General features: G+C 38.4%; 1 protein-coding gene across 18 annotated transcripts in view; it reads left to right on the top strand.

The window, feature by feature from the left end:
- TANC2 (tetratricopeptide repeat, ankyrin repeat and coiled-coil containing 2) overlaps nt 1-23,677 on the top strand; it is a 438,885-nt gene that overhangs the window by 229,080 nt on the left and 186,128 nt on the right. For all 18 annotated transcript variants that reach the window (XR_007911352.2, XM_051825098.2, XM_051825097.2 and 15 more), the window contains one exon: nt 18,417-18,565. Coding sequence is in view for 17 of the 18 variants with exons in the window: in XM_051825098.2 (XP_051681058.1) it covers nt 18,417-18,565 (149 nt within the window). In the remaining variant the exon portion in view is untranslated. The remainder of the gene's footprint in view (nt 1-18,416; nt 18,566-23,677) is intronic.

Here is a 23,677-nt window from a genome sequence, read left to right as displayed (position 1 = left end):
GATAGATCCTCCAGAAAGGAACTCAATTATCAGGAGCCTCCCTTCTGGCAATCTCATCAACCAGGAAAGATTAAGTGTTATCATGGGAAGCAGAAGCTTGACACCATACCAGACAGTCACAGGCTGTCACCTGTTGGGAGGACTCCTCCATCCTCCCCCAATCATTGACTTTCCCCTAAATTACCTATGTCCTCCTCATGTAAGCTTCTGCGTCTCACTAGATATTCGAGTACTTTTTTCTGACCTGTGATGCCTCCCTGCACATATCCTAGTATGCCCTTTATCCTAGTAATCTGTCTGCCATCACTTCATTTCATAGAACTAAATACTGGAATCGTTTAAAGGTAAAGAGAAACTGTTTTGCTCCCCCTAGAGGGCTAATATCAATCTATGCTTTCGGGGAAGAAATTTAACATAGAATATACTATCAGAACAATGATTATTTTATTATATATTCATATACAATAATGCAGTGAAGGCTAATGTTCTGATATCTTCTTATCTACATGCTTTACTCATTATTACCCATAAATTTAGGAAACTATTTTATCTTGCAGAGACAACTTTGAGTTTATCATAAACTCAAAGTTAGAGCAGTGGTTCTCAAATTTTAGCATACTTCATACTTAAGAGAGCGTGTCCAAATGCAGACTGCTGGCTCCACCCTGAGAATTTCTGGTTCGGTAGGTCTGAAGTGAGTCAAGAACTTGCGCTTGTAGCAAATTCCCAGATGATGTAGAAGCTGCTAGTTAAAGTTCCACGCTTTGAGATCTGATTGGATTAAAGGGCTACTCTAGGCTGCTTACGAATAATGCAGTGAACAAATGCTAGAGGGCTATGGAATTCATGCTACTACTATTGACTTCTAGAAAGTAGTTAGTAATGTTTCTTTATCATCTAAACTAAAAGTTTTTGGTAGCTATATTTTAGACTTTGTGTTTGAGAAATGAACTTTTATTTTTGTTGGATTGTTTGTTTGTATCTAGCATCTTTGTACCAAAGCCTGACTTTTCTGTGCTGTTGTATATGTACAGGAAATTGTAGATCAAACAACCGAGTCAGTAATACGTTGTCTACAAAGAATAGATTGAATCTGTATAGCATTACATTCTAGAATGTTTAATTCCAGTTTTCTTTTTGCTGAAATCAAATTTGTTGTAGGCAGAACATGTAGGGGGAAAAAGTAAATAAACTGTATATTTTGGTTCAGTAACTGCAGCTTATGGAAGTGATTAATTGTGTTAACTAAGCCATCAGAGTAGGGGATGTTCAAGGAATTGTGTTGTATAATTATCTCACAGTAGGGAAAGAAGACCTGGAAAATTTAAGTGATTTGTCAGGATCAGAAGCAGAATTTATTATTGAACTCTTAAAGTGAACACAGTATAATTCAGAAAGACATTTCCTTCTAATCCCATTACTATGCAAATTCTATAAACACTCATTACTTATTAGATTAAAAAAAATTAATTTTTATGTTTGAGATGGGACTGTATTCTATTATCATGAAAAAAGCTAACAAAGTGATATCAATGATTAAAGAATAATTTCCAAAATAACAGAACAGACTCATACTCTGTAACTTTTCAGCATGCAGTATTACTTGTTGGCTGTGTGCCTTTGGGCAAGTCACTTAACTTTTCTAAGCCTCAGTTTCCTCATCTCTAAAAATGAGGATCATATTCTTAAATCAGATTACTATGTATATAAAGCATTCAGCAGAATGCTTGGCCCCTAGTAAATACCTATGAATGTTAGCTAATTTTATTGTTATTACAGTAATAATTGTGAGGTATAGCACATTATGTTAAATTGTTTTCTAAGTCAGAAAAAAATGTCTAAAAACGTTGGGTCATTTTAATTAATTGTGTCTTACTCCAATTCAGTTCTGATTTTTACCTTACAGTCTTGTGATCTGGAATATGACATGTAATTTCTTTGCGCTTCAGTTCCCCATCACAGCAATTCATATATAGTATGTCATTATTTTATAATTTTAAAAATTGTGTATCTGCATAGATAGGTATATATATATTCATTCATTCATTCCTAGGAAGAATATCTAAAAGACTATATCATTGAAACTTTGATTGTTTAAAGAGGAAGAGAATTAGGACTATTGGGAAAGCCAGAGATAATATTAATGTTAGCAGAGATTGTATATGGTGGGTGGGATTACATACAAGTGGTTTTAATTTTCTTGGTCAGCATATGTGAGTGAAAGCTCAGGTTCTGGAGTTAGATCTGCATTTAATTTATGGCTTTTCTACATACTAGCTCTGTGCTTTGTCTCACTTTCATCACTTTAAATTCTGTGTAAAGTTGTGGTAAAAGCAGACCTATCTTAAGAAAAAAAGACTTATCACATAGAATTATTACCCAGATTAAGTGAAATTACGCATATGCCACATGCTTAGCTCAGGTGGAATAGCAGTGAGAGATGTTAACACCCTTGCTGTTATTCTTGTTTGTCATCATCATCATTACATTTTTCTACATTTTCTGAAATTTCTACAGTGAACTTGTATTGGAAATTTTAAGTAATCAGGTGCCATTAAAGGATGGTCTTACTCTTTGTTTATATTTTAGTTTTTAAGTGTTTGTTACACATTATAATTATACAAAATTTCAAGTGTAGAAGTGAACTTTGGCACAGATGGCAGGCCACGTTGACAGTTTAATAAGACTTTTTGTCTACATGGGCAAGGTTAAGGGCCAGAGTCCAAACCAGCTTTCTGAAAACAGCCAGGCTTCTACCCATCAAATATTTTCAGAGGAATTTGAGATTAATCTTTTTATATAAGTCCTTTGAAATCTCTTTTAAAATGGCAATGGTTTTCAAAGAATTGTGTTATTTAAGGTAACAACAAAATTGAGCTATGTTTTAAAATTCAAGAAGGAAAGAGTTATGATAGTTATTTGGTGCATAAACATAAGTACTCATTTTTGCATCTGTGAAGGACTTTTAATTAGGTCTTCTTATTTCAGCATTATACATTTATAATGCAAGTATAAGCCACTATCAGTAAATAAAATATTTCATAGAAAATGAGTAGTTCCTTGAATTATCTTTTCCCAACTCCTATACAGTCTTGATCATTTCAATTAAAAGAAAAGATTGCTTTGCATTTCATTCATTTTAAAAATTTCTAAAAACATTGTCAAATGTTATCTTTATACTAAATAATTAGGTATGTTTCTTTTGTTTTACTACAAATTTTATACTTAGAAATAAAAGCCTGTATGTGATTTTGCATTGGCCTTTGGATACCAGCAATCTTTTTCTCTTAATAGACACCTTCTGTTACATTGTAGTTATATTTTACTGTAAGCATGGTAAGCGTAAAGCAATTTTTTAAAGATTTATTTATTTAAAGAGTTGACAGAGAGAGGGAGAGGGAGAGGGGGAGAGAGAGAGAGAGAGAGAGATTATCCATGGCGTTTGGCCTGTGATTTAACATGCTGGTTAGAATGCCTGCATCTCACATTGGAGTGCCTGGGTTCAGTACTCAGTACCTAACCGAGGGAGTGGTGATGGCTCAAGTGATTGAGTTCCTGAAATCCATGTGGGAGACAGGATTGAGTTCCCTGCTCCTAGTTTAAGCCCAGCCATTGGAGGCATTTGAGGAGTGAACTGGTATATGGGAGTGCTTCCATTTTTCTCCTCTCCCTACCTCTCAAATAAGTAAATATAAATAAGTAAACATATATAAATAAGCTTCTAAATGAGGCTGTTCATTACCACCCTTTTTAAAATTGCAGCCTGGAGAGAACTGATAGTCTTGTCAAACCATTTGGTAGAATCATGATGGTAAAAATTTGATTGCAGAGGTTTAGTGAATGAGAGAGAAGAATTAACAATTAGTGAATATAAGCTGCTATTCCAGGGAATTATGCTATGAGAGGGAAAGCGTAGTAGGAAACTAGCTGTAAGAGACTGTGAGACAAACATGGATCTTCTAAATGAGAATAATCTCCAGTCTGGTTTTATGTTGTACCCTGGTAAGGGAGGAAAAAATGATGATACAGAAGAGAGGAAAGAAATGCTAAAAAAAATTTACTAGAAGAAATGACAAATGATAATAAAAAACAGAAGTGAAGGGATTACACATAGAAAGGAATAAAGCTTTTTTTTAAAAAAAAAAAACTATTTTATAGGCTGGGATGTAGATAATTAGGTAGATAATGGTGATGTGAGCCTGCAGAGTTTTTCTTCTGATTACTTGTTTTCTGAATTAGATGGAGAAAACAACCAGCTTAAAGTAAGGATGGGTAAAGATATTGAAGTTTGAAGATAAAGAAAAATGTATAAATTGTAGTTAAAGAGAGTAAATGGCTTAGGGAAATGTAGTAGGGTTCCTAGATACTACTGATGTCTCACTTAACATTGGTCATTAATTTAAAGAGGGATTTGTTAGTAGTATAGTAAAAGCCACATTTAATTAATAGAATAGATGGAGAATTGAACCTTAATCAGAGTTGGGATACTGCCAGATTTGAATAATAAGATTAGATCAAGGAAGTTGAGGATATTTGAAAGGAGTGTGATTATAGTGTTGGACTGTGAAATCTGAACTGAGCAGGAGAGGATATGAGAACATGAAAGGTGAGAGACAAGGATAAATTCAATGGGTTCTAGATACCAATGAGATCAGGAGGAAAAAACAAGCTAGATATATCAGAAGTAGTGATCAGTGACATTTGAGATTGAGAGATAATAAATACCATGTAGCCATTAGTAATGGCAAGGTTCCCTAGTGTGGAAGTAGGAATTGAAAAGGAGTGAGGAACAAGATCACTGAGGCTGAGGAGGTATATGAAGTGAGAATCTGGGCTGAGAGACCAAGATCTCTGTCTGAATACTGACAAAACTGTATTTGGAATAGTGTTTGAAACTATGAGCAGAATCATTTGGTAGAATGACTAGCATGATCTCAAAGTTTAGAGAAGCAACAACGAGGAAAAGGAGTGCTTAGTCCAGCCTGATGATCTGATATTTACAGCTGGAGTGTTAGCGGAAAAAAGCGGAGGAATGCTGACTCTTCTAGCAACACCTCTTAGAGTGTGTTTCCTACTCTTGATTAATTTGTTCTATCCTGTTATACTTATCCAGTATTTACTTCTATATTTTATCCTGATATTTTCCTTCTTTGAAAAATGTTTCCATTTTTAGTAGCTACTAATATTTCATGGTTCATTACAATTATCCATTTAGTATTTGTTGAGTACTATATAGCAGATGTTAGTCTGAGCACTTGGGAATGTGTTAATGAAAATGCTGAATAAAGTCTTAGGTTCTTGGATCTTATAGTTTAGCGTAGCTCATGTAGCATAAACTAACTTCCCAGTTCCCCGGATCACAGTTTAAGAAATTCCGTTCTAAGAATATCTGTTCTGGAGCTATCACTGTGGCTCAGTGGGTTAAAGCCCCGGCCTGCAGCACCAGCATCCCATATGGGCACCAGTTCAAGTCCCAGCTGCTGCACTTCCAATCCAGCTCCCTGCTAATGTGCCTGAGGAAGCAGCAGAGGTGTACTTGGGCCCCTGCACCCACGTGGGAGACCCAGAAGAAGCTCCTGGCTCCTGGATTTGGCCTGGCCCACCCCAGCCATTGCTGCCATTTGAGGAGTGAACCCCCAGATGGAAAATCTCTGTCTCTCCTCGTTTTCTATAACTCTGCCTTTTAAATAAATAAATAAATCTTTTTAAAAATACACAAAAAGGCTGGGGCCTTGGCTCACTAGGCTAACCCTCTGCCTTGCGGCGCCGGCACACCGGGTTCTAGTCCCAGTCGGGGTGCCGGATTCTGTCCCGGTTGCCCCTCATCCAGGCCAGCTCTCTGCTGTGGCCAGGGAGTGCAGTGGAGGATGGCCCAGGTGCTTGGGCCCTGCACCCCATGGGAGAGCAGGATAAGTACCTGGCTCCTGCCATCGGATCAGCGCAGTGCGCCGGCCGCAGCATGCTGACCATGGCGGCCATTGGAGGGTGAACCAACGGCAAAGGAAGACCTTTCTCTCTGTCTCTCTCACTGTCCACTCTGCCTGTCAAAAAAAATACACAAAAAGAATATCTGTTCTAGTACAGTCTATACTGGGTATACTAATTTTCTATAATGCATATGACTCATATATGTTTTTAACATGAGTATACTAGACAGTTGAAAGACTGACTGCATATTGGCCAGAGGAGCAATGGTAGACTTTGGCCAGAGGGAAGGCAGGAATGGTTGATAGCAAGAGTAAAGTGGTAATTTATTTTTCCTCTCCATTATTCCTTTCTGTGTTGATCAGGAAAAAGTAATCAGTACTGGGAGATAAATCAGCAAACTTTACCTGCAGCATCAGAATTTTAATATGGCACCATGCCCCTTGATTTACAGTAGAGTCATGTTCCAATAAACTCTTCATAAATTGAAAATACCATACATCAAAAGTGTTCTTAATATACCTGACATACTGAACATCAGAACTTAACAGTGCAGTACACTGTGGAGCATTGGTTATTTACACTTTGATGTTGTGGTTGACTGGTAGCTGCAGCTGGCTGCTGCTGCCCAGTTATCACAAAAAAGATCACTAACCCAGGAAAAGATCAACATTAAAAATCTGAAATAAGGTTTTTACTGAATGCATATGGTTTTGCACCATCATGAAGTTGAAAAATTTGAAGTCAAATCATAAATTGGAGACCTTTTGTACTTTATAAGTCTTCGACATTTTAATGAATATATTTTTATATATAATACAAATAGTTCCAGTAAATTTAAAGGAACCTGAAACTGACATTTTAAATAAAGTAATGACTGTATTAGAGTTTTCAAGAGAAAGAGAAAGAACGGAAGAAAAGGAAGAAAAGGAAGAAAAGGAAGAAAAGGAAGGAAGGAAGGAAGGAAGAAAGGAAGGAAGGAAGGAAGGAAGGAAGGAAAGAAAAATATAATATGAGGAGTTGATGTGGAGTCTGAGAATTCTTGTAACCTAACATGTGCAGCCTGGAGACTCAGGAGAACTGGTGGTGGAGTTTCAGTATAATCTTGGAAGCCTGAGAACCATGGTGTAAGTATTGGTCTGAGTCCAGAGGCCTGAGAACAGACTACCAATTTCCAAGGGCAGGAAAAGATGATGTCCTAGCTCAGGTAAAAGAAGCATATATACCCTTCCTCCACTTTTTGTTCTATTCATGCCAGTAAGGGATTGGATGATGTCCTTGCCCACTCACATAGGTGAAGGTGATCTTTGTCCCATTCTCCAGTTTAAATGCTAATCTGTTCCAGGAACACCCTCACAGATACGTCCAACAATACATGAGCACTTTTACCCATTCAAGAAACATTATTAACCATGACAGTACATTTTCCTCAGAATTCCAGTTAACAGTACATTTTCCTTAAAACTCCATTCTGTTCCCATCTTGTAATTTACACACTAGAAATATCTGTTTTAGTGTGTCTTGTCTATATTTCTGCATATTTGATAAGTGTCATTTTCTAACCTTGTAGCATGAATCCTTCATTATTCTCTTCTAAAATCTCACCTTTTTTATATTCAAAACACCCACACTGCCTTTCTTGTAAATTCCTAGAGATATTTCCCAATTCCCAATCTGTACTATTATAGTACAATAAAAGTACTTTCTAGAATGATACTTTTCTCTTTTATTCTGGGTTATTACATCATGTTATTTTAGTGTTCAGCTTCTAGAAGAAATCCCAGGTTTGGAGACCATCAGAATAAATTTGATATTTAAACAAATATGACTTCTGAGGATATAATAGTACTTTTCTCACAGTGACTAATCTGTAAATGACTTCCTTTCCACATTGGAATAAATTTGGCTTTGGATGGGGAAATGCAGGCCAGTCAGGGAATAGAAATATGACATTGCAGAAGTAGTACATCTTTACCATATTTTATATCACAAATGTATGTCTATTCAACACAGACATTAGAAATCCCAGTTTAGGGGCCAGCACTGTGGCTCAGTGGGTTAACGCCCTGGCCTGAAGCGCCGGCATCCATATGGGCGCCGGTTCAAGACCCGGCTGCTCTGCCTTCTGTATATACCATCTCTACAGTGATTCCAATTTCCAAAGAGAGACTCAGAATGGTGGGAAATTGTGATGGAAGATTACAAAGCATTTAAAAGACAACTAATGAATTTTGTTAATGCAAAAGGAAAAGGCCCTAATCTTATAAAAATTACATGTTTGACCAGCAAGAGGGAGTATGTATGTGGATCTTTCTTCGCCATTTACTTATGTATGTCGATATTACTAGCAGGAACATTAGTCATATTTAGTATCTATACTAAGTATCTACTAGTAAGTATATTTACTTATTGTTGGCGGGGGGGGGGGGCGGTAAATATCTTAAGGGACCAAACTAAATACTTAGAAAATCACTTGATTATAAAAACTTAGATTGCTGTAAATTTTGTGTTATTAGACAGTTTTGTGTTACTGAGGTCAGAGAGGGATAAGTGTTTTGTGCAGAAGTTAAGTCTCTGGTTGGGACACCCATGTTTATGTTTCATGCACACCTACACATAGCTGAAAACAGTTTTGTATGTTATTTTTAGTGCACCTGTGTTTTGACTGACCTTTCACATGAGGCCATGTATAGAATTTTCCAATTGCGGTGTCAAGTCTACCTTAACAGATTTTGGAGCACTGCTCATTTCAGATTTTCAAGTAAGAACGTTCAACTTGTATCAAGAAATTGAAATGGTATTATTGACTAGTTGGTTACTTGAAACATATACAAGCTCATTTTTCAAGAGGGCTTTTAGGTTAGTTCGCTGTCCATCTGTTTGAGCAAGTTGTCTCTTATCTGGACTTGGAACTAAGTCTCATTGGAATTAGTATTTTGCATCAATGTTTTGACATTTTTTACCTGTTGTGATTAGGGTGCTACCATTAGCCTAAAGTGTTGAAAACTTGCCTTTCTGCCTATAACCTCCATCTGATATTGCTCTTTTGCCATTGGACTGGGGGTAGATTAGTGGTTGTCTACTTCATACAGCTACAAGTCCCAAATGTATTTGAAAGCTCAGTGAGGTAAGTTCAGTGTTATGTTTGCTGCTTTTTTTTTCTCATCTTTTACAGAAGTCATAACAGTTAAAGTATAGTTATGAATAGATGAGCCTGATATTGTAATTGCTTCCATAAAACAATTTTTAAGTGGAAAGTGGAGTTAATCCAGCAAAACAGTGCAGACTTTTCTTAAGGATTTAAAGAGGATCATGAACTGCAAGCTTTATTCATTCTAGTTTACTATTGCTTGACTCTGTTGCCAAGCAATTTTAGAATGAGTGTTCTTTTCTAATATTCAATGTCTTATTAAAACATTGAGTATAGGGGCCGGCGCTGTGACTCACTTGGTTAATCCTCCGCCTGTGACGCTGGTATCCCATATGGGTGCTGGGTTCTAGTCCCGGTTGCTCCTCTTCCAGTCCACTCTCTGCTGTGGCCTGGGGAAGGAGTGGAGGATGGCCAAAATGCTTGGCCCTTGCACCCGCATGGGAGACCAGGAGGAAGCACCTGGCCCCTGGCTTTAGATCGGTGTAGCTCCAGCCGTAGCGGCCATTTTGGGGGTGAACCAAAGGAAGGAAGACCTTTCTGTCTCTCTCTCTCTCACTGTCTAACTCTGTCAAATAAAAAAAAAAATTGAGTATAAATTGCTACGCAAGGGATGTGTGTTTAGCCAAGTAGTTAAGACACTGCTTAAGAGGTCTGCATCCCATGGAGTACCTGAGTTTGAGTACCAGCCCCAGCTCCAGCTTCTTGCTAATTCAAACCCTAAGAAGCTGTGTTGAAGACTCAGGTAATTGCTTTCTTGCCACATGTGGGAGACCTGTATTCAAGTTCCAGGCTCACAGCTCTGGTCTGGCTCTTTCCTGGACATTGTTGGTATTTGAGTAGTAAACCAACATATGGGATCTTTCTTTGTGTCTGTCTGTCTCTGCCTCTCAAGTTAATTAGTTAATGTAAACTGCTACATTATAAATCTTTGCATTATGCTATAATATGCCTACTCTACTCATGTTAAAGACAACTTTTCTGTTATTATGTTAATCAGTGTAGATCATCTTTGGTACTGTGTGACAAATCTATTTTAAAATCTAAAGGTGTTATTTGTCTCATTTAAGTAATTATTCAATATACAAGTCAAAGTAAAAAAACAGAAGCTGGTACAGTGGCATAGCAGGTTAAGCCACCATTGGCTAAGCTGGCCTCCTATCTACTCTACTTCCAATCTAACTTCCTAATAATGTGCTTTGGAAGTTAGTACTTATATACACATATATTATAACAATTTTTATTTTATTTAGTTAGTTAGTTATTTCAAGGCAGAGTGACAGATAAAGAGAGAGAGCTTGTATATCCCATAAGATAGTTTGATGATTAAATGAGTTAATATGTATATTGACACAGTAGACTTTTAGACACAATACCTGGTATAGAGTTAATTCCCGTATGTACTAGCTAGTGTTATAATTAATAAAAGATCATCTATGAAAATTCTTTGATACCTCATATTCTTCTGTTTCAGTTGTTCTGTGCTTTGACATATCCCACCCTTCTTGACACAGACACTGTAACAGAAAGGATTATAGCAGAATCTAGTAAAGCAAAAAACCAGACCCAGTCCTTGGAATGGAAATGGTCCAAAGACTAAAAAGTCATTGTAAGCCAAAAATTGAAGTAACTCTTAAGAATCCTTACAATTAACTGCTTGGATAGTGGTTTCCCTACTGCTGTGTATTAAGGGTTCATCCCGAATGCCAAATTTTGACGGATAAGATGATTATAGCAGTTTGAGCATTTCTCAGTGTCAGTTGATTTGGGGAACTTGATAATCCTTTGTTTGTGGAGAGCTATTCTATTTACTTGTAGAATGTTTAGCAGCGTCCTGACTTCTCCTTTCTAGATGCCAGTAGTAACAACCCTTGTCCAAAAGGGGTTCTGATTGTGACAATCGGAAATTTCTCCAGTCATTGCCAGATGTTCCCTAGGGAGTACAGTTAAAAAATCACTGAGTTATTTAAAAGAAATATCATTGCACAAAATTCTGTAACATTCGCAGAAATAGTGAGTAGAGTGCATAGAATAATGAACTGTGTACTCTTCTACTAGCTTCACTAATTTTTTTATTTAATAAATATAAATTTCAAAAGTACAACTTTTGGATTATAGTAGTTCTTCCCCCCATAACTACCCTCCCACTTGCAACCCATCCCATCTCCTACCCCCTCTCCCATCCCACTCTTTGTTAAGATTCATTTTTAATTATCTTTATATACAGAAGATCAACTCTGTACTGAGTAATGATTTCAATAGTTTGCATCCACACAGGCACACAAAGTATAAAGTACTGTTTGAAGACTATTTTTACTGTTAATTCTCATAGTACATCACATTAAGGACAGAGATCCTACATGGGGAGTAAGTGCACAGTGACTCCTGTTGTTGATTTAACAATTGACACTCTTATTTACGTCATCAGTAGTCACCCAAAGCTTTTGTCATGAGCTTCCAAGGCTATGGAAGCCTCTTGAGTTCACAAACTCTGACCTTATTTAGACAAGGTCATAATCAAAGTGAAAATTGTTGGGGCCTGCGCTGTGGCACAGAGGGTTAAAGCACTGGCCTGAAGCGCTGGCATCCCATATGGGCACTGGTTCTAGTTTGGCTGCTCCACTTCCAATCCAGCTCTCTGCTATGGCTTGGGATAGCAGTGGAAGGTGGCCGAAGTCCTTGGACCCCTGCCACCCGTGTGGGAGACCCAGAAGAAGCTCCTGGCTCCTGGCTTTGGATCGGCACAGCTCTGGCCATTGCGGCCAATTGGGGAGTGAACCATCAGATGGAAGACACAATCAATCTCTCTCTCTCTTCTCTCTCTCTTTTTCTCTCTCTCCTCTCTCCTCTCTCTGTGCAACTCTGACTTTCATAAATAAATATTTTTTTTGACAGGCAGAGTGGACAGTGAGAGAGAGAGAGACAGAGAGAAAGGTCTTCCTTCCGTTGGTTCACCCCTCAATGGCCACTGCACTGCGCTGATCCGAAGCCAGGAGCCAGGTGCTTCTCCTGGTCTCCTATGGGGTGCAGGGCCCAAGGACTTGGGCCATCCTCCACTGCACTCCCTGGCCACAGTAGAGAGCTGGCCTGGAAGAGGGGCAACCGGGACAGAATCCGGCGCCCCGACCGGGACTAGAACCCCGTGTGCCGTTGCCGCAAGGCAGAGGATTAGCCTAGTGAGCCGCGGCGCCGGCTCTGCATTAGTGTTTGAAAGTACAAAAGTAGTAACATAGACAGGATTGAAGTTACCCTAAGAAGGATTGAAAGGATTGAAACTTCTCTTGAGAATCCTCCGTTGAATTACTCAGTGTTTACAGTGTGCTTTGTTACATTAAAATACTGTAAGCTATGTACCTGTTAATAAGTTGTCTCTTATGTATACATTCTCACAATTTTCTTTGTTTCTTTGCAATATGAAAGACATTCTGTCATGATAATGGGAGCATCTATTCTAATCCTGGCTGCACCATTTACTGGTTGTGTGATTTTGTTTAGAAGTTAGGGGTTTATTCATTCATTCATTCATAAGGCAGAGAGACAGGGAGAGGGACAGACAGATATCTGTTGTCTACCAATTCACTCCCAGATGCCCACAAGAGCTAGGGCTGGACCAGTCTGAAGTTAGGAGCCCATAACTCCATCCAGGTCTCCCACATGGGTAGTAGGAACCGAACTACCTGAGCATCACTTCTGCTTTTTAGCAGGAGGCCAGAATGGAGAGCCAACCCAGGCACTCCAATGTGAGATGTTGGTGATCTAAGCAACAGCTTAACCACTGCACCACACACCCACTCTTGGTTGTGTAACTTTGAAGAGATAATTTCTCTGCATCTTGACTTTCTTATTTGTAAAATGAAGATATTAATAACGTAATGTTACATTTATACAGTTCTATGTAGATTTTCCACAGATAGAACACTAATTGAGTTTAGTACTTGTGCACAAATAAACATATACCCTTCTGACCCCCAGCTTATAACTTCAGTAGAGAAATGTTAAACTGAATAATAACAATTTAATCTTACTCTCCTGGTATATAGAATCGAATGTAACACTGAATACTTTAAATAGTAAGAAGTTGTTGTGTTTTCGCTTCTCATCATATAACACTACAGCTGATGCGCTTGTTTTGCTTAAAGCACATATCTGACTTCATAAAAAGGTTTTTTAATGTCCTGTAAGATTTGTGCTACTGTAGATTATTACAAGGTGATATTAAATATGTCTGAACTTAAAACCTTGAAAAAATGTTGTTATATTTATGTGAACAGTCCCTAAATTTTTTTATATTACATTTATAATAGATCATTTTCTGTTCTCTGGCTCATTTTATGTGATTTCTATAAATTCTTTATTTAGAAAGCAGTTTATCTTTAGAGAGTGAGTAGTCTAAAAATAAACCCCACACTGACTCTGTTCTGCATCTCTCAGTGAAAAAGTTTGAAAAAGAATTCCTATAGTTGTAACCATTGAAAAACAATCTGTGGGAGAACCTAAAAAGCTAATTGTCTAGAAAGATAACAATCTTCAAACAGAGGGTTAAAATGAATACTATAAATCAGGAATTTTAGGGGACAAAAATTAACCTTAGTAAGGTTTCTATTTGGAGGAATATAATTAGATTGTGATGATGTTTATATAACCCTATAAATATATTAGTCTTCCTTTGTCCACTTTCCACAGTTTGTTAGCTACAACTGTCCACTGTCCAAAAATTTAAATGGGAAATTTCAGAAAAAAATCATAAGCTTTAAATTGTGCGCCGTTCTGAGTAGCATCATGAAATCTTATGCTAGCCCTCCTGGAATATGAATCGCCCCTTTGTCCAGTGTAACTGGTCTGTGTGTATTGCTTGCTCATTAGTGATCTGTGGCCATCTCAGTTGCCAGATGGACGGACATAGTATTGCAGGGCTTGTATTCAAGTAACTTATTTTACTAATGGCATCAAAGTACAGAGTTGTGATGCTGATAAATCTGATATGACAAGAGGAAGCTATAAAGTGCTTCTTTTAAGTGAAAAGTTGAATGTTTTCCACTTAAGGAAAGAAAAAAAGTTTATCTATGATAACAACAGATCTTCTAAATATGAAATTGTGAAGAAGGAAAAAGAAATTCATGTCAGTTTTGCTATCACACCTCAACCTGCATGCACCACAGTTCTTGGTACACATTTATTTCAGACAGAATAAGCATTAAATGATAGAGTTCAGTACTGTCTGTGGTTTCAGGCACACACTGGGGGTGTGGGACATACATCTTGAGGGTGGGGGTGTGGGAACTACTGTATACCAATAGCCACTGATTTGAGGAGGTGGCTTCCATAGTATGTAAATTACATCTCAATTTTGCAAAGAATGAACCTGACTGCAGGGCAACTGGTAGCTAAGACCTATCTAGCATGGAGTAAGAGCAAGAACTTGGAGGGTGAACTTCTGTATGCAGGACAGCAGTGAAATGTGTTGCATGGAGGGAGAGCAGATTAAATAAGTAAGAATACTGGGAGCCTGGTTTCTCACTATTGAAAAACAGTTTCAACTTTGGAGTAGAGGAAGCTAGAGTTAGCCCTGTGGTTTAGATTAGAGTTATCATTGTGAATATTGTGTGTGTATGTAGATTTACAAATAAAACGAGTATAAGCATGTGCATATATGTATATATAAGTATATATATATACACACATATGTGTACATGCAGATACTATGTAACTGTCTAATGGTGGGCCTAGAGGACAGTGATATCCCTCCCAAAAGCAATGTATAGCTGGTGTTTAGCTCTCAATATTCTAAATACCTTTCTTCCCTAAGAAAACCAGGGCTACTTGTAGAAAATAAATGATAGCAAGGTTGAGACAGAGCATGAGCCTAGAATACCTTCTACCAGAAAGTAAAGAAGTACTCAGAAAATGACAAGAATATGTCAAAAGTTCACAGAGCAGAGGCCAGCGTTGTGGCAGAGCAGGTAAAGCTGCTGTCAACATCCCCATATGGATGCCAGTTCGTGTTCCAGTTGCTCCACTTCTGATTGATCACCCTGCTAATGGCCTGGGCAAAAAGCAGTTGAGAGGATGGTTCAAGTGCTTGAGCCCCTGCCACCCACATGGGAGAACTAGATGGTACATGGCTCCTGACTTCAGCCTGGCCCAGTGCTGGCTGTCGGCCACCTGGAGAGTGAACCAGTGGATAGAAGATCTCTCTTTTTGCTTTGCTCTCTCTCTGTCTGCAACTCTGACTTTCAAATAAATAAATAAATAAATAGTTTAAAAAAAAAATGAGGCCAGCACTGTGACATAACAGGTAAAGCTGCCGCCTGCAGGCATCCCATATGGGCGCCGTTTTGAGTCCCTGCTGCTCCACTTCCGATACAGCTCTACTATGGCCTGGGAAAAGTTGATGATGGTCCAAGTCCTTGGGCCCCTACATCCACATGGAAGACCTGGAAGAAGCTCCTTGCTCCTGGCTTGGAATTGGCACAGCTCCAGCCATTATGGCCATCTGGAGAGTGAACCAGCGGATGGAAGACCTCTCTTGCCTCTCCTCTCTCTGTGTTATTCTGACTTTCAAATAAATAAATAAATAAAACTTAAAAAAAAAAAAAGCTTACATAACCCAAATGGAAAGGGCTTATCCTAGCCAAAATTAGAATAATTTGAGAAATAAATGAATACAGTAATAGATTAGATCCTTCTATAGAGAAATAGATGAATAAGTTTTAAAAAAATAAATTTAGAAAAATAGCTTTTTTTATTTTTTTTTAAATTTTTTATTTAATTTCTTTTTGACAGGAAGAGTGGATAGTGAGAGAGAGACAGGGAGAAAGGTCTTCCTTTGCCGTTGGTTCACCCTCCAATGGCTGCCGCGGCAGCGCGCTGCAGCCGGCGCACCGCGCTGATCTGATGGCAGGAGCCAGGTACTTATCCTGGTCTCCCATGGGGTGCAGGGCCCAAGGACTTGGGCCATCCTCCACTGCACTCCCTGGCCACAGCAGAGAGCTGGCCTGGAAGAGGGGCAACCGGGACAGAATCCGGCGCCCTGACCAGGACTAGAACCTGGTGTGCCGGCGCCGCCGCAAGGCGGAGGATTAGCCTAGTGAGCCGCGGCGCCGGCCGAAAAATAGCTTTTTGAGAAGCATGTTGGTAATTAACCAAGAGACATTAACAGATGCTAAAAATAGTCAACGATAGTTTTTTGAGGAGAGATTCAAGCGGATATATCAGTGCCCATAGTATTATTATTCCTGATAGCTAAAAGATGGAAATAACCCAAGTATCCAAAATCAGATGAATGAGTGAACAAATATGGTATAAATATACAATGGAATATTATTCAGCTATAGGAAGGAATGAAATTCTAATATACGTTAGAAACCTTGAAAAATTTATGGTGATATAAGCTAGACAGAAAAACATTGCATAATTCCATTTATATAAGATTTCTAGAATAGGGAAATTGATGCAGGCAAAAGTAGAATAGAAGTTACTAGGGGCCGGAGAGAGGAGGATATGGAAAGTTACTGTTGAGGAGATACAGTTTCTTCCAGGGGATAATGAAAAAGTTCTGGAAATGGATGGGAGCAATGATTGTATAACATTATGAATATACATAATGAACATTATATGCTTAAAATAGTTAAAGATGAGGGGCCAGCACTGTGACGCAGCAAGTTAATGCCCTGGCCTGAAGTGCCAGCATCCCATATGGGCACCAGTTCCAGTCCTGGCTGCTCCTCTTCCGATCCAGCTCTCTGCTGTGGCCTGGGAAAGCAGTAGAAGATGGCCCAAGTCCCTGGGCCCCTGCAGCTGTGTGGGAGACCCAGAAGAAGCTCCTGGCTCCTGGCTTCAGATCGGCAGGCAAACCCAGCTGTTGCGGCCATCTGGGGAGTGAACCAGCGGATGGAAGGCCCCTCTCTCTCTCTCTCTACCTCTCTCTGTAACTCTGTCTTTCAAATAAATAAAATAAATCTCTTAAAAAAAAAAAAAAATAGTTGGGGCCGTAGCGGGTAAAGCCACTGCCTGAGGTGCCTGTATCCCATATGGGTGCCGGTTCAAGACCCGGCTGCTCCACTTCCTATCCAGCTCTCTGCTGGATCGGTGCAGCTCCGGCCATTGCAGCCATCTGGGGAGTTAACCAGCGGATGGAAGACTCCCTCTCCCTCCTCCTCCCCTCCCCTCCCCCTCCCCCTCCCCCCTCCCTCCCTCTCTCTCTGTCTCTGTCTCTCCTCTCTCTGTGTAACTGTGACTTTCAAGTAAAATAAATAAATATTAAAAAAAATAAAAAAGTTAAAGATGATAAAATTTTATGTATATTTTACCACAAATTTTTAAAAGCTTGTTGAAAATTAGGATATTTACATAATCCCAGAAAATACTTAATAATTGTAAAAGGGAAAAGTGTAAAGTGGAAAAATCTGGCAGAAACCACTCTAAGTGATCCAAGTTAACACAATTCCATTTGTGATATGCCTCCAAAAGCAAGGTATAGCTGGTGCTTAGCTCTCAATATTCTAAATCCCTTTCTTCCCTAAGAAAATGCATGACCTGAATCAATTTGGGTGGTGACATCATATAAATTCAAATTGAAGGACATTGTACAAAACAGCTATCCTATAATCCTTCAGAGTATCAAAGTCATGAAAATTAAAACTTAAGAGCTGTTCTAGATTAAAAGAGATGACAAAAATAGGACTGATAACTAAGTATATTACATGATCCTGAACTGCATCATTTTACCATAAAGGACACTGACTGAGCCAAGTGTTAAAACTTAAGTAGGGTCTGTGGCCATGGTCATAATTAATTCAAATGTTAGTTTCCTGATTTCTCTGCTGATACTCTGATTATGTAAAAGAATGTCCTTGTTTATGTGAAATACATACTGTCTGAATAGTGGAATGTCACCGCTTGCAAATGGTTAAGGAAAAAAATGTTCTTTATTCTATTCTTGAAGCTTTTGTACTTCAGAATTATTTCAAAATAAAAGGATACTTATCCAAAATTTAAAAGACAAAGATAAAAAAAAACTGAATGAGTTAGTGGTCGTGGCTGAGAACTAGATTCTAAGACTAGGACTGCATTGAAAGGCCAACTGCTAAAGAGATGGAAAATTTCCTCTGTTCAGCAAGTTATAAAAATACTCAAACTCAAGTGTTTCAAGTAGATAAAACTTTACAGATAGAAAAATAAACTAGCATACATGGGCCTTATAATTTTGAATTTAGAATTTGAAAACTAAAGATAAGACTGATCTGAATTCAAGATTAAACTTTACTATGAATATAAGAATAGTTATAGAACTGGACCATTTTATTTTGAATGATTCATATTTTCCAATGCCTTCTTGTTATAGGTGATGCTGAACAGGACCTTGGACCCCCTCCATCTGTAGATGAGGCAGCAAACACACTCATGACTCGTCTGGGTTTCCTCCTTGGAGAGAAAGTCACAGAAGTTCAGCCAGGTGACCAATACAGTATGGAAGTACAGGATGAAAATCAGGTAAGCTGCTTGCTGGCAGCTTTGTGAAATGGGATGAATTGTTTTATTATACAAGGAAAAAAATGGTTGCTTTGTGTGTATGTTCATCCTGAGAGGAATAATCCAAATTGTTGAATACTTTTTGAGGCCTGGAATGTATATAACTTAATTTTCCACAGTCACTATATTCCTTCAATATATGAAACATCTTTTAGTTTCATTCCTAGATTAAAAACCCAAAAGGCCACTTTTAGGTTTTGGTTCATTTACTTTGAGAAAATAAACAAGTAAACAAGTAAGCAAACAAGGCAGCCAAGAAACAAATTGAAATAGATGAGCACTGTACCCAAACATAGTGGAATACACATTCTTTTAAAGTGCACACGAATTATTTATCAAGAAGATGATGATCTGAGTCATAGAGCAGATATCAACTAATTTCTAAAGATTTCAGTTACTGTTAACTGTAGTGAAATTAATAAGTTATAGAATGAAAACTTAGAAAATGACAGCTAAAAGATAACTTAGATAATTTCCAAATGTTTAGATGTTAAATCACAACTTTGGAGTTGAAGAAGAAATTGGAAGATTATTCAACAGCTTTTGAGTTCAAGAATTAGAAAATATTATGAGCTATAATCATGGACATTAAGTATAACAAAACTTATAGTACATAGCTAAATATATGTTCAAAAACAGTCATTTGGGGCCAGCTCTGTGGCATACTCAGTTAAGCCTCCACCTTTGGCATCAGCATCCCATATGGACGCTGGTTCAAGTCTTGGCTGCTGCATTTTCAATCCAGCTCTCTGCTGATGGCCTGGGAAAGCAGTAGAATATGACCAAGTGCATGGGCATCCATGGGGAGACCTGGAAGAAGCTCCTGACTCCTGGATTTGGATCAAAGTCCAACTCCAGCAGTTGTGGCCATTTGGGGAGTGAACCAGTGTATGGATAACTTTTCTCTCTGTCTGTCTCTGTCTGTAACTCTCCCTCTCAAATAAATAAATAAATAGTTAAAAAATGTTTTGAGTGAATATATTATAAAAGTAGAAAATCTGAAAAATTTATCATCTAAGTATCCTATCAGTTTAAAAGTATCAGCAATATTTTATGGTATTTTTGCAATTGTTTCATGTTTTTTTGATATTTATATTCTTTTTCTTTTTTATTGTCCTTTTTTTGTTTATTGATTTCTTCTTTTTAAGTTTTAGCTCCCAAATGTATTAGAGAATATCTGGTATTTTTCTTTCTGTGTCTGGCATATTTCACTCCAACAAAATGTACTACATTCTTTTTCATTTAAATGTAGCAAAGGAAGTCCTAGAGTCAGATTTATTTATGTGGTCTTAATCTTTACTATGAATGTCTTGTAGTGAAGCATTCTGTTCAGAAAAAAAATAAGTTTTAAACTGCATGTATCCTTTATTAGTACTGGTGAATACTTTGTCAAATACTCATTTTGTCATGATAAAATGTATACAGAGTATTTGAATATATTATATAGCTTTTCTATGACATTTTGGTGCTTGGGACGCTTTCCTGTTTTACCCTCACTGTATAGGTCATTGGTTTGGCTAACTGTACATTATAATAACCTAGAGAGTTATAAAATTTAGATGCACGGTGACTAACCTTTCTGATTCTCCTCCATTCTCATTTCTTTAAATACTACCTTAAATCTAAATTAACTCTAGCCCTGCCTTTTCCCCTCAACTTTGAATTTATATATTCAGCTATCTACATAGTATTTTCTACCTATTTATTTAAAATATATCTCAAACTTGACATGTCAATAAATGAACCCTTGCATTTTCCCCTGGAACCTGCACCTTATTCAGTATTTCACAACTTAATAAATGATATCACATGCTTGCTTAGGCTGAAAGCATTGGAACAATTCTTGACTTTCTGTCTGTCACATCACAGATTCACCCTTTCTTCAAATCATAGGTTCTGTCTTCAAAATGTATAGTAAATCTGGCCGGCGCCGCGGCTCACTAGGCTAATCCTCTGCCTAGCGGCGCTGGCACACCGAGTTCTAGTCCCAGTCAGGGCGCCGGATTGCACCTCTTCCAGGCCAGCTCTCTGCTGTGGCCAGGGAGTGCAGTGGAGGATGGCCCAAGTCCTTGGGCCCTGCACCCTGTGGGAGACCAGGATAAGCACCTGGCTCCTGCCATCGGATCAGCGCGGTGCGCCGGTCGCAGCGCACCAGCCACGGCAGCCATTGGAGGGTGAACCAATGGCAAAAGGAAGACCTTCTCTCTGTCTCTCCCTCTCACTGTCCACTCTGCCTGTCAAAAAAATCAAAAAAAAAAAAAAATATATATATATATAGTAAATCTGATCCCTCTCACTACTTCCTCTGCTACACCCAAGGTCAAGCCACTGTTAACCTTTCCCTGGGCAGCTTCATTATCTACTAGAAAATAAGGCAAAAAAAAAAAAAAAAAAGGCTTGAAGTTTTGCCTTTTCTACTCCCTGCTATATTCTCTGTATCTAGAACGTTGTCTTCCATTAGTAGGTACTAAGTAAATATTTACTACTTGAATAAAAGGCCTCCTAATAGGTCTCTACTTCCACTCTTGCCTCTCTGTAGTCTGTTCATTGATACTAGCCAGAATGATCCTTGTAAAATGTGAATCTGATTCTGTCACTTTTGTGCTTTCAGTTTTCCTCTGTTTTCCCATCACACTTAGAATAAAATCTGAAGTCTTTTACATGACTGTGATCTAGCCCCTATCTCTCCTGCATAATGTCCTACCTCTCTCCCATTCACCCACTGCTCCCAAGCCACACGGGCACCCTTGTCATTCTGCAAGAGCATAACACATACTCATTTGTGCTGGAATGTTCTTCCCACATAAATCACTTCCTCACTTCATTCAGTGCTCTGCTTAGATGTTACTTCCTCAGAGAAATCTTGCTTCATTACTTATCTAATAGCTCCCGAGTTCCTGCCCATCACTATATCCCCTTCTCCTACTAATTTATTTTCCACATAGGTCTTATTGTAAGTAGTATTACATTACATATTCAGTTGTAGGATTTTTGTGTTTCATACAAGAAAGTAAGCTTCAGGATGGCAGGCTGATTATTGTTTGTTTGTTTTTTTTAATCAACTTACATTGTAACTATGTCTGCATTTATGCTCTGTGAATAAAAATTGAGAATGGTAGGGGCCAGTGTTGTGGCAGATTGAGTAAAGCTGCTAGCTGCAGCACCAGCATCCCATATGGGTGCCACTTTTTGTCCCGGCTGCCCACTTACAATCAAGCTCTCTACTAATGGTCTGGGAAAAGCAACAGAAGATGCCACCCATATGGGAGACCCAGAAGAAGCTACTGGCTCCCTCCTTTGGCCTAGCCCAGAACGGCCATTGTGACAATCTGAGGAGTGAACCAGTCACTGAAAAATATCTCTCTGTCTCTCCCTCTCCCTCTGTAACTCTGACTTTCAAATAATTGAATAATTTTTTTAAATTAGAATTATAAACTTTGATTTTTTTAAAAATTTGTATAAATATTTTGCGTTTCATTTCTTGATTTCATTTCATTAAAACGTGACTATTCTGATAATGTTCAACTATGTGATTATTCTGTGATTATATGATTATCCTCTGATCATTCTTTTTTTTTTTATAAAGATGTATTTTATATTTATTTGAAAGAGTTATAGAGAGAGGTAGAGACAAAGAGAGAGGTCTTCCATACTCTGGTTCACTCCCCAGATAGCTGCAATGCCCAGAGCTGAGCCCATCTGAAGCCAGGAGCCTCCTGGGTCTTTTATAAAATTGCAGGGGCCCAAGGACTTGGGCCATCTTCCACTGCTTTCCCAGGCCATAGCAGAGAGCTGGATAGGAAGTGGAACAGCCGGGACTGGAACCAACGCCCATATGGGATTCCCACGCTTCAGGCCTGCTGTGGCACAGCGTCGGCCCCTCTCTGATCATTCTGATGATGACATCAAGTAACATTGATGTGTAAGTCTTCGATCTCATAACCTGCGTATTTCCCAGTGACCCGATTATTTCTACAAAACTACATTTCTTCAGGTGATAAAATTTATGCTTGTTGCATTTCAGTCTTCACATCATAGTGATTCCTAAACAAAATCATAAGTCTACAGAATGCACCTTAACTTGTACACTTACTAAATAAACTAATCTTAAAATAATTGAGTAAACCTTGATTTAATAATTAAAATAATATTGTGTGATAGAGAAGTCATTGACTCAGTAGAAAATTTGTGTTCAGGGGCCGGCACTGCAGCTCACTTGGCTAATCCTCCGCCTGCGGCGCTGGTACCCCGAGTTCTAGTCCCAGTTGGGGCACCAGATCCTGTCCCAGTTGCTCCTCTTCCAGTCCAGGTCTCTGCTGTGGCCCGGGAAGGCAGTGGAGGATGGCCCAACTGCTTGGGTCCTGCACCTGCATGGGAGACCAGGAGGAAGCACCTGGCTTCTGGCTTTGGATCAGCACAGTGCACTGGCCATAGCAGCCACTTGGGGGGTGAACCAACAGAAGAAAGACCTTTCTCTCTGTCTCTCTCTCTCTCTCACTGTCTAACTCTGTCCAAAAAAAAAAAAAAAAAATTGTGTTCCAATGTCAATTCCAACCACCTACCATTTTGGACATGTATTGGACCTTTCTGAGCTTTAGATGTCTTACAAGTAGTAATAACTGATATTTAAAAAACGCTTGCAATATACCATTCATAATACTAATTGCTTACTTGGGCTATTTTGTTTAAGTTTCCTTACATTGCAGTCTAATACTGTCCATTCATATTATAACTTTCAGATAAGAAAATGGAAATGGTTCCAGAAAGTGATGGGACAGTATTCATATCCAGATTTCTAAAAAACAGACTTGCTTTTACTGCCTATATTCTTAACAACTATACCATAATATTCCTAGGTAATATGAAATAGTATAAACTGGCCAGATTGTCGTAGGGATCAAGTTAAGTCTTGAATATGAGAAGACTGTATAAGCTATAAAATGCAATATAAGTAAAAGGTATAAAATAATATGGAATATAATTATTATGTAAATATATGTGAAACTGGATGGTTTGGGGAAATTCATTATCTTTCATACTTTCAGTTTCAATTTCATGTCTTTTTAAAAAAGT

This window comes from Oryctolagus cuniculus, chromosome 17, assembly GCF_964237555.1.
Source record: "Oryctolagus cuniculus chromosome 17, mOryCun1.1, whole genome shotgun sequence".
Taxonomy (NCBI): Eukaryota; Metazoa; Chordata; class Mammalia; order Lagomorpha; family Leporidae; genus Oryctolagus; species Oryctolagus cuniculus.
This window is presented reverse-complemented; position numbering and strand designations above follow the sequence as displayed.